Source organism: Molothrus ater, chromosome 19 (genome assembly GCF_012460135.2).
Source record: "Molothrus ater isolate BHLD 08-10-18 breed brown headed cowbird chromosome 19, BPBGC_Mater_1.1, whole genome shotgun sequence".
Classification (NCBI taxonomy): Eukaryota; Metazoa; Chordata; class Aves; order Passeriformes; family Icteridae; genus Molothrus; species Molothrus ater.
In genome coordinates, this window is record NC_050496.2 from 5,938,844 (window position 1) to 5,950,652 (window position 11,809).

At 58.5% G+C, this 11,809-nt stretch overlaps 1 protein-coding gene across 2 annotated transcripts; it reads left to right on the forward strand.

The window, feature by feature from the left end:
- The first annotated feature begins 2,307 nt into the window (after nt 1-2,307).
- On the forward strand, nt 2,308-11,706 carry EPN3 (epsin 3). 2 transcript variants are annotated; one of them, XM_054516881.1, is made up of 10 exons: nt 2,308-2,527; nt 5,105-5,760; nt 6,119-6,237; nt 7,834-7,917; nt 8,194-8,301; nt 8,394-8,478; nt 8,715-9,026; nt 9,904-10,005; nt 10,380-10,601; nt 10,728-11,706. In XM_054516881.1, exons 2-10 carry the CDS (start codon nt 5,190-5,192, stop codon nt 11,045-11,047), a joined length of 1,923 nt encoding a protein of 640 aa, XP_054372856.1. In that variant the 5' UTR covers nt 2,308-2,527; nt 5,105-5,189; the 3' UTR covers nt 11,048-11,706. The 2 variants fall into 2 exon arrangements, with proteins under 2 accessions (XP_054372856.1, XP_036250581.1); XM_036394688.1 differs by lacking the exon at nt 7,834-7,917 and having other exon boundaries at nt 2,310-2,527.
- The last annotated feature ends 103 nt before the right edge of the window (nt 11,707-11,809 follow it).

The window sequence follows — 11,809 nt, forward strand, 5'->3', positions numbered from 1 at the left end:
CTCAGTGGGCAGAGACCCACAAAGGGAATGTCTCTGCTCAGCATTCCTGGAGTGAGAATTTCAGCAACATTTTGAGAATTAGGAGGAAAAAGGCCTGAAGTTGGGGTGTGTCTCACAGGCTCTGACAATAGCTCCTGCCTCCCTGGAGATGATTATCAGCTTTGTGAATTTGCCCAACTCAAACTGCTCAAGCCATCTGTTTCTAGGAGAGAGGGAGTCTGCATGTTCTAGAGGCAACGTGATTGTCGGAGAGGCAGGAATCCTTTCATTTGGTAGTTTTACCTTAAAGGATGATAAAGCCCATCCATGTCTCCATGGATCCATATCTTCAGTCCAGCATATTGAAACCAGGCTCCATGTGTTCATCTACCCACAGGAAAATCTGTTAATACAACATGGGGTAGATGAAAGTTTTACATCAGTCACGTACAATGGAAGAATGTCCTGTGCTGGCATTGTCCCTTCCAGGGAGGAGACTGATAGCAGAGGGCAGGTGGGTGGCATAGAAGTTCTGCAAAAGAGAACAAACCTGTGAATAGTCTAATTTCTTGTCATAAATTTTTGTCATAAATATTGCCAGTGCCTCTTCTAGCCTTGGACAAGAGTGTCCTCAGGGAATGAGGTACAAGGAGCATGCAGGAAAGGATGTGCTGGCCAACAGTTGTGGTACTCTGCTGTCTGGCTGCTGCAGCTTTTTGTGAGCCAGCTGATTTTTTTTTTTCCTTTTGCATTGATTTGTGGAAGTAACAGAACAGGAACTGCAGTGGAATTAGAGGTGGTTTCCACAGAGTAGCTTTAGAAACATATACTTCTTATTTACAGGCCTAGTGTGAGCTGTGGGCTCTGTCCTAAGCAGCAAGACCCTCAGGGCTGTCAGCCCTGCACTCTGCAGGATACTGTAAGGCTGAGTCCTTGCAGCCAGGCAAGGAAATTATTCCTTCTCCTCTCCCAAGCGTGGGCATTATTTGTATTAGTGTTAATAATTTGTGTTGTGTTTGCTAAATAACCAAGGTGAGCAACCTTCCTGGCCTTGGGAGTTGCATTCCAAACCCATCACGTGAGTGGGGCCTGAAGACACCATCACCACCAGTGAGGATGGGAAGGGGGGGAATTGCAGGAAAATGAGGCAAGTGGAGATGACAGTACATTTCCAATGGCAGAGGGGGTCTGGGTGAGCAGCCAGGCTCTGCTGAGGGCAAGCAGTGCTTTGCTGGGTCCTATACCCACAGTGGGGCTTTGGGACCCCCCGCAAAGAAACCCCACATTTGTACAGCTCCAAAAACACCTCCTGGCATGTTCTCCCCATGGAGAGGTTCACTTTGCTTATAAAAAAATCACTGCCTGAAGAAAGGCAAGCTGTCTACCTCACCATCTGACACAGTGAATCAGGAGCATTGGGAATGGAGGAAGAGGAAGCATGGAGCCCATGGAGCTTGGGCTGCCGTGAAGAATGCCTGCCACTTCCTGAGCTGGGATGTTCTCTGGGCTGACCTGCAGAGGGTTTGGATGCTGGATATCCTCTTTTCCCACACTGCAGCTAGGAGTGGGACTAGATGCTTATTCAGCCTGCACGGCCACAGCCTGTTGGGAATGTCAGGCTGCTGAGATCTGCAGAGCCCCCAGGGGCACATGGTCTCCCCGAAGACCTAAGGCAGAACCCTGGGGGCAAGATGGATCTCAGCTCAGCATTTTGTGTGGCTGGTGGAAGCAGCAGCAGGAAGGCATGACCCCCCCCTCCCGCCCAAGAATGTCTCAGCACACCTGAGATGTTTTCCATCTCATGGAAAATGTCAGTGATATTAAAAAGATTAAATATAATCCATAATACTTGAAGGGCTGTCAGTGATTAAAATGGAAGGCAGAGGCCGAGAGAGAGGGGGTGGCATTAAAATGATCGAGAGACATGACTTATTTTGTCATGTCATCTGATGCCTCCCTCTCTCGCCCCAGCCAGGCTCCGGGAGCTGTTCAGAGCAGGGGAAGAACCCGCTCCAAATTTAGATCCTAGCAAAAGAAAAAAAAAAATTAATTTAAAGAACCCAAATTGCGAGCGTGGCCTTGGGTAGCAGAGAGGGAGCTGCGTGGTGGGGAGGGTCGACATCCCTCGGAGCTTCTTCCGCGCCCGGGGACGTGGATTTCTGTCTAAAAATAATGGGGGGGAGGAGGGGGGGGGGAAAAGGAAAAGGAATAGAGGCGCGCAGGCAGCAGCGAGCAGCGCCTGGCTGGCTGCCAGAGAAGGGGCAGTGACTGAGCATTTACAGCATCCCCGCCTCCCGCATGCGGCGGGGCAGGGGCTCGGCGCCGCATCCCCCGCGGCCGGTACCGCACCGCGCTGCGCCGCACCGCACCGGGGGGGCCTGAGCGCCTCTGCCGGTGCCCGGGCGGCCCCGAAGGGGTTAAGCCGGGACCTGCCGCCGGGACCTGCCCAGCCAGCCCGGCAACTCGGCGGCGCGCAGCAGGAGCGGGCGGCTGCGGCCGCCTCCAGCCCGCGCTCACCGGCGGCGGCACCGGCGGCAGCACTGCGCAGGTAACCGGGGCTGCGCGCCCCTGGCACCGGGCTGCGGTGGGGGGGGAGGAGGAGGAAGGTTCTGGACGCTGGAGCATCGCGGACTGCGGGGGGTGCCGGGCCCCGGCGGGCAGCTCGGTGCCGGGCCGCCTCCCGGGCCAGGCTCGGGCCCCCGCTGCGGCTGCGGGAGGGGGAGCCCGGCGGCGCGGCGGAGGGCGCTGCGGGGGCCGTTCCCTGCTGCTTCCCCCATGGCGGTCGCCGCTCCTCTCAGCCCTGCACCTGATTAAGGATGGATCTGTAAATCCCCCTCCCGGCCCCCCTCCCCTCGCTGGCCCCTTTTGCCCCCCCCTGCATCCCCCCCATCCCTACCGCTCCCCCTCCAGGCCGTTCCTCCTCGCCCCCTCGACGCTCCCGCGTCGCCCCCGCAGCCCCCCGCGCCGGCCCGCGGGCGATGGGGACCTAGACCCGCAGCCGTGTCCTTCTCCCACCTGGCCACTCTTGGTCAAGGTCACTGCAGTAATTCCATATGAGCTGCTGGGTGCTGCCGCCTTATCTCCCACACAGCTTCTGTTTCACTCCCTTTATATTCCAGGGAGGGGGGGGGATGATTCTGTGTTTGATAAACCCTCACCTCTAAATCCCGCTGGCAGCTCCAGCCCTGATTACGTTCCTCTCATCCCTGCCCCAGCCCATGCTTCCCATCTCTTTCCATTCAGACTTCCCAGGCCATCTCATAGCGGCAAAGTCCACCTGGGGTCAGGTTTCTGGCCAGGATGAGCCATGCCGGGAGCCTGTCACTGGACCTTGGGCTTTGTCCAGCTAGAAAACCTGTTGGAGGCAGAAGGAACCATCCTGCCTCCTCTTCGGACTGCCAATGTGCTTGCTGGTGCTTTCCAGGCTGGTGGCACCTTTGGAGAATGTGACTTTATCTCCACCTGGGTGTTGGTGGAAAGCAGAGCATGGAGCCAAGTCCTGGAGGACTTTGCTGTGTTACTGCCCTTGTCCCAGAGGCGTTTCTGTGCCAGGCAGGCAGTGGCCTGGCCGACTGCACCATGGGCTCTCCCGGCAGGATCCAAAGGCCGCGCTGACGGGCTGCATTGCGAAAGCGAATCGGTGCAGGGAACCGACTCGAGAGAAACTTTGTCCGCCCGTGAGCGTGGCGGTGCCAGGCTCCTCTCTGACTCACAGGAGATGTTGCTGGCGGAGCTGTGGGGCACCTGGCTGCTGGCCCACAGGAGCAGGATGTGCTGGACTAGTCGTGCGGGTTGTGTGGGACCATGGTGGGTGCCGTGCATGGCTTGTGGGCTACATCTCCTGGGGAGGCTGGGTATTGGGACAGAGGCCTGGCCCAGCTCCAGTGCGATGGAGTGGTGTCCTGAGCTGGGAGAGGGCTGGATGTGGTGCAGCAGCTGCAGTCCAGGGAGGTACTGGAAACCGAGGTGAATGATGAAATGGACACTGATAACTGCTGTCTGCAGACTGCTGTGTGGGGGAGATATTCCTCTGCTCACATGTGTTATCTTGGATGGGGGAAAAATTGCTAGTGAGTTTTGTCACAGCTGCAGTGAGGGCTCTGGGAGCAGCTCAGCTCCCCCGTACTGCGGTGCAACCCTGCCGAGGGCAAGGCAGCCTCTGCCTCTCCCTCAGCTTGACTCTCTGATAAAATGAGGGTGAACAGTGTCTTCTCACCATGCAGGGAGAAGGTGAGGATTTAGGACTAGCATGGAGCAGGGCACAGGGTTGTGATGGGCTCATGTGAGGACAAGTCCAGATTGCCCCACGTCACTGCATCTGTGTCAGTGCAGCACATCCCAAGGACAGGCATTGCCCATGGGGAGGTACCAGGGCAGCTCCCAGCCATGCCAACCCCTGCTGCCCCTGTGTCTTGGTCCAGAGGAAGCTCAGACAGCTTGGGGTTTTGGTGAGAGGGGCATTGCATTATCCATCCTGCTGGCTAACCTGGCACTGGCTGTTAGCACCCTGAATTCACCAGCCTCTCGCAGGAGCAAAATTACCGAATTTGCTGGGAAAACCTGCCTGAGCAGCTGCCAGCACTAGAGAGTCGCTATAGGCTCTGACTCATGACGAGGTTTTGGGTTTGCATGATGCAGCCTTGACAGCACTGAGAGCCTTGGGCTGACAACTGGGACAAGCAGGGCTGTGTGCAGCTGCAGGTAGTGAATCTGGGTGTACAGGGGAACTCGTGGCTGCACAAGGGCTGGGAGGGTCTGAAATCAGCTTTGCCAGGAGAGTGGAGTTGAGGCAGACAGGATCTGGAGGAGGGAGCTGCCATTTTCAGATGATTACTTTTAGAAGCAGAAGTGCAGGGTAGAATCTCCAAATGTTGCTGAATCCAGAGACAAAACTTGTGGTGGCTTGGCAATTCTGGGTATCACTTGCCATGAGATTTCTTTTCCTCTTGAGCATCCTGTGTGTCTGAGTTGGTGAGTTGTGGCAGCCTAGCAGGGTGCATCTGATGCCCCTATCATGGTCACATCCACCTTGAGAAATGTCCCTGGTGCCAGTCAAGGACTCTGGGAATGGGTCTTGGTGGTTGGGGCGATGCTGAGATCTCTGTGTCACTGTTCCCTGCTGCAGGTGCCGGTGAGGCTGTGGCCGTGCTCACTCATCCCTTCTCCACTGTTCCTGCCTGCCACCAGCAGGTCTCCAGCACCACACAGCCATGACAACCTCGGCGCTGCGTCGGCAGGTGAAGAACATCGTGCACAACTACTCAGAGGCAGAGATCAAGGTGCGGGAGGCCACCTCCAATGATCCCTGGGGTCCTCCCAGTTCTCTGATGTCAGAGATCGCTGACCTCACCTTCAACACAGTGGCTTTTGCCGAGGTCATGGGCATGATCTGGCGGCGGCTGAACGACAGCGGCAAGAACTGGCGTCATGTCTACAAAGCCCTCACCCTTCTGGACTACCTCATCAAAACTGGCTCTGAGAAGGTGACCCACCAGTGCCGGGAGAACCTCTACACCATCCAGACGCTGAAGGACTTCCAGTATGTGGACCGTGATGGCAAGGACCAGGGCATCAACATCCGGGAAAAGGTGAAGCAGGTGATGGCGCTGCTGAAGGATGAGGAGCGGCTGAAGCAGGAACGGGCGCATGCGCTGCAGACCAAGGAGCGCATGGCCCTGGAGGGCATGGGCAGTGGCAGCCACCAGGTCACCTACGGCCGCCGGGCATCACCCTACGGTGAAGATTACAGCCGGGCACGGGGCTCACCCTCCTCATTCAACTGTGAGTGTTACTGGCAGTTCACTCGGGCTCTCTCAGGGGAGGCAGGTGTTAGATTTGGTTTGCACCTGCTTGGTGCCCATCATTCTTCTGCATCTTTTGGGATGGTGGTGGTGAAGCCCATCCTGCACCACAGGGCAGAGATTTGGCTGGGCCAGTGGTGGACCCCAGTAGCAGTGGCAGCTGGTGGTGCCTCCAGCCTTAAACTCATGGCTTGTTCAAGGTAGTGAGCTCTAAACTGTGGCTACATCTCCTGGGGAGGCTGGGTATTGGGACAGAGGCCTGGAAACTGCTGATGTGCTTTCCAAAATACCTCAAGTCCTGATGCCACTCCTTCCCCTTTTCCTCTTTTATCTCCCAGCATCATCCTCATCCCCACGGTTTGCCTCTGACCTGGAGCAAGCACGGCCCCAGACGACAGGAGAGGAGGAGTTGCAGCTGCAGCTGGCACTGGCTATGAGTCGGGAGGAGGCAGAGAAGGTAGAGTGGCCCTGCCTGTCCTGGAGTGTGAGGCACCTCCCTTACCTTGCCTGATCTGTGAACACAGTGGGTCAGTTCCCTGGGAAGAGGCAGGATTTTGAGGGCTGCCTGAGGCTGGTGCATGTACCTGCAACTGTACCAGGCTGCTCGCATTGTGTCTGGCATCCAAAATCACGAGCGGGCAGATGGAGGCGTGGGCTGTCCCTGCTCCCTGTTCTCATATCAGAGAAGACAGCACCAGGCTGGGATCTGTCCAGCCTCCCAGACACCAGGGTGAACTTGGGGGGTCTTTTGGATTTACCCCAAAGCCCACCCCCCCAACCTGGTTGCCCTCCTCTGCTGAGGACTTTTGCTCTAAGCTCCCCCATTCCTCTTGCCTACCCACAGAGGTTTTAGGAGGCAAAGCCATGCCCAGCAGTTTGTGTGGGTGCAGGCCAGCACCAGGGCCTGCACTCAGAGGTCTGGGGGCTCACTGCACACAGATGCTCCCTCCCACTGTCTGGTCCTTTCAAACTAGGCTAAAAGGAGCACTGGAAACAGCCCCAAGAGGAATCAAGCAAGTGAGATGTTGTGCCCAGTGTGAAGCCACCTCAGGCTGTCCCTTCTGTCTGCTGGCCCCTTTTCCACCAAGAATGGATTATTTGGTCACCAGCAAACAGCTAGCACAGTGTGCATGAGCCTGTAGGTACAGCCAGTACACAAAATCAGAGGAACATAGGGATCAAGGAGCTGCATGGCTGGACTGGTGGGTATCCCCTGGAGTTGTCACCCAGCACCATGAGCTCAGTCGTGCCAGGCAGAGGATGTGCTCTAGAGATGATGCTTGTTGTTGCCAGTCTTTCCTGCTCGATGGAGGCTCTTTTGGAGGTAGAGCAGGGTGTATATCCCTATTTTTGTCCTGGAATTGGAGTATTTATAGCATCCTCACACTGTTCCAATGAGCACTGAAGAAACTCTCTGGAAAGTGTTGCCTTTTTCGTGGAGTCCATCTGGGCTGCACAGTCATGTACACACATTTATGGGTGTCACACACATACACCCTTATCAGGGTACCCATTCCCAGCCCCCATGAGTCTCCACACTGCTGGAAAAGTGTCATGGGGCAGTGATCAGGGCCACCATGGTGGTACAGGGACAGCCTCTCCCCAGAGTCTACTCAGGTCTCTGTTGGGGCTGGCAGGAATCCCAAACTGAGGCCGGTCAGTGTCACAAACCATCTTTCCCCAGCAGGCTGCCAGGGCAAGGAGATGTCTTACTCATCTCCTCTCCTTCACTGACTGCATCAGGGTCCCCAAAAACCTCCCAGGGGAGATGCTGACTGCCTAATTTAGGGTCATCCCAGCCTTAATCCAGTGGCAGGTGATGGGATCGGGGAAGGAGCTGGGCAGGGGCTGCACGGAACCTGAGCAGGATCTGGTTAGAGAGCACAGGGACACTGGGCTGGGGGTCTGCAGGCAAGGCCAGCTGGATGGGCACAGATGCTGTGTAGGCAGGCAAGGGGCCACTGGAATGGTGGTGGCAAGGAGAGGGACAACCACAAGCAGTCTTGCGAGTTGAGGGCAAGCTGAAATATCACCCAATTTCCTCTGTTGCCAGAAGCCACTTCCTCCACTTTCCAGTACAGATGAAGAAAGGCAATTGCAGCTCGCGCTCGCGCTGAGCAAAGAGGAGCACGAGAAGGTACCTGTGTCCTACAGTCCTGGCGCTCCGCTCTCCTTGCACTTGGTCTCTCTGTGGCACTGGAGCCCAAAACATCACCTTGCTCCGGTGCCTGCTTTGCTTTTGCTGCTCCGGGCTGTCTGCTGAGTGCTCTCCTGGGGGGCTCGGCCCTGGAGGAGCTGTCTGCTCAGATGCTGGGACTTCTTGGGTGGCAGCTCCTGTGCTGGGTGTGTCTCCTGGAGAAGGTGCTGTCTGCAGGGTTGCTGAGCTCACAGGTCCCATCCCTTGTCCCCACAGGAAGTGAGGACCTGGCAAGGGGAGAACTCCCTGCAGCAGAGACCTGTGGAGGAGACTGCTCCAGGCAGGGACGAAGAGCAAGAAGAAGATAAGATGAAGAAAAGCCAGGTATAGCACTGGAGGCTGGGTGGCCACACAGGGGTGATCCTGAAGGTCTGCCCCAAGCTCCTCTCACCTCTTTATTCCCTTCCTGTCTGCAGTCTTCTATTCTGGAGCTGGCAGATATATTCGGGCCGGCGCCAGCCCCCTCCAGCCACACGTCTGCTGACCCATGGGATATGACAGGTGAGGACAACTTGCAGGCTGCCAAAATTTGGGACAGTGGCAGAAAGTTGTCCCTTGCCTCTGTTCCTCCAGCAGCTCAACAATGAGGACCTCTGCCTTCTCCCTCTTGTGCCTACTCCATTACACTCCCAGGTGGTACTGCTGGAAGCCATGGTCTCCTGGCCACATAACCACCACTCAGCATTCCTCTGTGCTCTGCATTGTTCCCCTCTCCCAGAGTTTCCCTTTTTTTCCAGATATGAAACCCAAAGTGGAGCCGGTGGCCTCTGCCTGGACTGGTGCAGCGGATCCCTGGGTGCCAGTCCCAGACCCTGGTGGGGAGCCCCTCTCCCAGGCGAGCTCCTCATCCCAGCAAACCCCTGCTGGGCCCTGGGACTTTCCCCCCAGCACCACTGCAGCCTCTGACCCCTGGGGGAAGGCACCGATGTCTTCTGGCTTCCCTCCTGCAGACCCCTGGGGAACAGCATCCCCCCCAGCCCCCCAGGGCTCCAATTCTACACCAGCTCCTGACCCTTGGGCTGCTGTGCCTGAGCAGCCTCCAACCACTGGTAAGAGGACCAATGGACCTTTTGGCTTTGCTGAGGATTGAGGACAGCCTTGACCATCACTACCCTACTGCAAGTGGGCATCTCTGGGTTCTCCCCCCTTCCTCCTTCAACCAGCTCCCCAAGCACCCCTTCCCCACCCTCCTGTCCCTTAGCAGGACCTCTGCTCACCCCTCAGCATCCTGAAGACTTCAAGGAACTTTTAGGCTTTATCTTTGTACAGAACAGGCTGCTTTAATTAACATGGCAATTAATAGAGCCATCTGATGGGAGCAGGTGGCAGCCCCACACCCCTCCAGCAGTGGGGTGATGCTGTGTCCCATTAGTGATACCTATTTGCTCAACCCAAATGACCCCTGTACACCCTGCCAGGACTAGACAGGACCGTTGCTGGTCGCAGGTGCCATGTTACAGATCGGGAAACAGTTGTAGGAGCAGCCTGTGTTTCAAAGCTCATTGTCACTCTCAGTTCCTCCTGGGTGTTTCCTCCAGCCCTGTGCAGGTCCTGCATGTGTTGCCCCCTGTTTTGGTCCCTGGTGAGGGTTGCAGAACCTGGTCTGGGGGCCAGTGCTGTTTGCTAAAGCATTCCTGCAGACCTGTCCCCTCTACCTGTCCCTGCTGGAGCTGGGAAAGGGACCTGCTTGTTATGATGTAATGGCTGCAAGCAGTAGGGGTGTCTTGGTCTGCAATGATCCTGTGATCTAGCGCATCTAAGCCTTCCCCAGTGCACATTCCTGACCCCCAAACCCATGCCCTGCATTGCATCCTGTCTTCTCTGTCTCCTTGCAGGCAGCCAGCCCTGCCTCTCTCCTGCCCTTCCATCTCCTGCCCCACACCTCCCTGCTTGCTCCCCTCCTTGAGTGTCCCCTCTTCCCCCCAGCTCCAGGGGGGAACGCTTTTGACCTGTTTGCAAAGCCGCCCGAGCCGCCGGAGCAGGAGCCCTCGCAGCCGCCCTCCTCGGCAAAGTCCAGCAGCCCTGTGGGTAAGAGCTGGGAGTGGGCAGGTGGTGACTTGTCCCTGCCTGTGGCAGGGAGGCAGTTCTAGGGCTGGCCAGGTTGTGTGTAGTTGCTTGTTGGTATGGCCAGATTGTGTTTCCACGGGCACGTGCTGTGGCCTCAGTCTGCCTGACAGCTGAGGGAGCAGCCCAAGTCTCTGTGTGCACTCATGTCCCTAACTCTGCTGTCTCCCACGGTGGCTTGGGGGAAACTTGGGCAGGCCATGCTGCAGGCTCAGCCCCACTGTGTCACGCTGTGACCTGGGGTGAGATGTGTTGTCAGCCACCCTGTGCAGTGACAAGGGAGAGTGCTGTCACCCTTGGCTGGCTCATGTGTCTCATCTCCCCTCCCTCCATCTCAGAGCCCGACCCCTTTGGCGACCTGTTCCCCAGCACCAGGCAGGATGGGGCAAAGAACTTTGACCTTGCCAACCTGGCTGACTCCCTGCCTGAATCCGGCAAGGATCGGAAGGACTGTAAAACTCCCGAGGCCTTCCTTGGCCCTGCCGCCTCCTCCCTGGTCAATCTGGACTCCCTGGTTGCACCTACTCCGGCCTCCAAGACCCGCAACCCCTTTCTCTCGGGTAGGTGCTGCAGGGTTGCTGGCCAGGGGCTTCCCTGCGCTGGGCAGGTGGTGGTGGGGGAGAAAGAGGAGGAGCAGAACTGCTGGAAGCGGCCTGGCTGTCCTGACATGTCCATCATTTTACCAGGTCTGAGCACACCATCCCCCACCAACCCCTTCAGCCTCTCCGAGCAGCCCAAGCCGACGCTGAACCAGATGCGGACCAGCTCGCCAGTGCCCGGCCTGCCCACCGGCCACCCCGCCAACTCCATGACCTACAGCGCATCCCTGCCGCTGCCTCTCAGCAGCGTCCCCGCTGCCACCGCTGCCCTCCCCGCCTCCGCCAGTGCCTTTCCGCAGGCTGGCACCTTCCCCGAACTCCCCAGCACCTTGCCGCAGCCTTTACTGCCGCTGAGCGGCCCCCCGGCCCCGCCGTCCGCGCCCGGGGGGCTCAACCCCTTCCTCTGAACCCTCTGGACATCTGGACATGTGGACCCCCTCCCCAGCTGTTACAATCCCCCCGATCATTCCTTCCACCAAGACTTGGGGGTTTGCTAAGCTGCACGGGAGGGTGCCCCCACGCAGCCCCCTCCCCGTGCCCACTGTTGGGGGCAGCCAGCATGAGCCCCCGTGCTTGTCGGGCAGCAGGGGACCCCTTCCCCTGCGAGGGCCAGTGTGGGGGGGCCATGGTGGGGCTGCCTGGGGGGCAGCCAGCATGAGCCCCGGTGCTTGACGGGCAGGAGGGAACCCCCTTCCCCTCTGAGGGGCCATGGCGGAGGCCTTACAAAGGGCTGTGGTGCGGGGGCTCCGCTCAGTGGGCCGGGTGGGTGCACGGGGTCCGGCTGCTGGATGGACCCTGGCGTGGTGGGGCTTTGCCTCAGAACAGCGGGGATCTGGGGCAGCGCAGGGCCGGGGGTGGAAGCCGCAGGTCCTCCCACCCCGCGGGGTTCGCCCTCCCTTGGCTGCTCCCCCTCACCCCCGTCCCGCCGCCACCGCCCCCCGCCCGCTGCTGGGCGCCGCTCCAGGGGCAGGGGCGGGGGCGGCGGTGCTTGGGCGCTGCGATGGCGGCGGCGGCGGCGGCTGCGGGTGCCCGTGCGACAATAAACTGCGCTGAGCAACCCAGTGTACGCCTGTGAGTGCCCCGTGCCACTATTAACTGCGCTGAGCGACCGCGGCGCGGGGCGGTAACGGCGCGGGACCGGAAGCAGGAGGGGCGGGGTCCAATGGGGG

Excerpts from the sequence above, each read along its gene's own strand:
- EPN3 (XM_054516881.1), top strand. The coding sequence starts at position 5,190 with ATGACAACCTCGGCGCTGCGTCGGCAGGTGAAGAACATCGTGCACAAC. Across the intron at positions 5,761-6,118 it reads CTCACCCTCCTCATTCAACT|CATCATCCTCATCCCCACGG; the intron begins GTGAGTGTTACT and ends TTTATCTCCCAG. Across the intron at positions 6,238-7,833 it reads GTCGGGAGGAGGCAGAGAAG|AAGCCACTTCCTCCACTTTC; the intron begins GTAGAGTGGCCC and ends CTCTGTTGCCAG.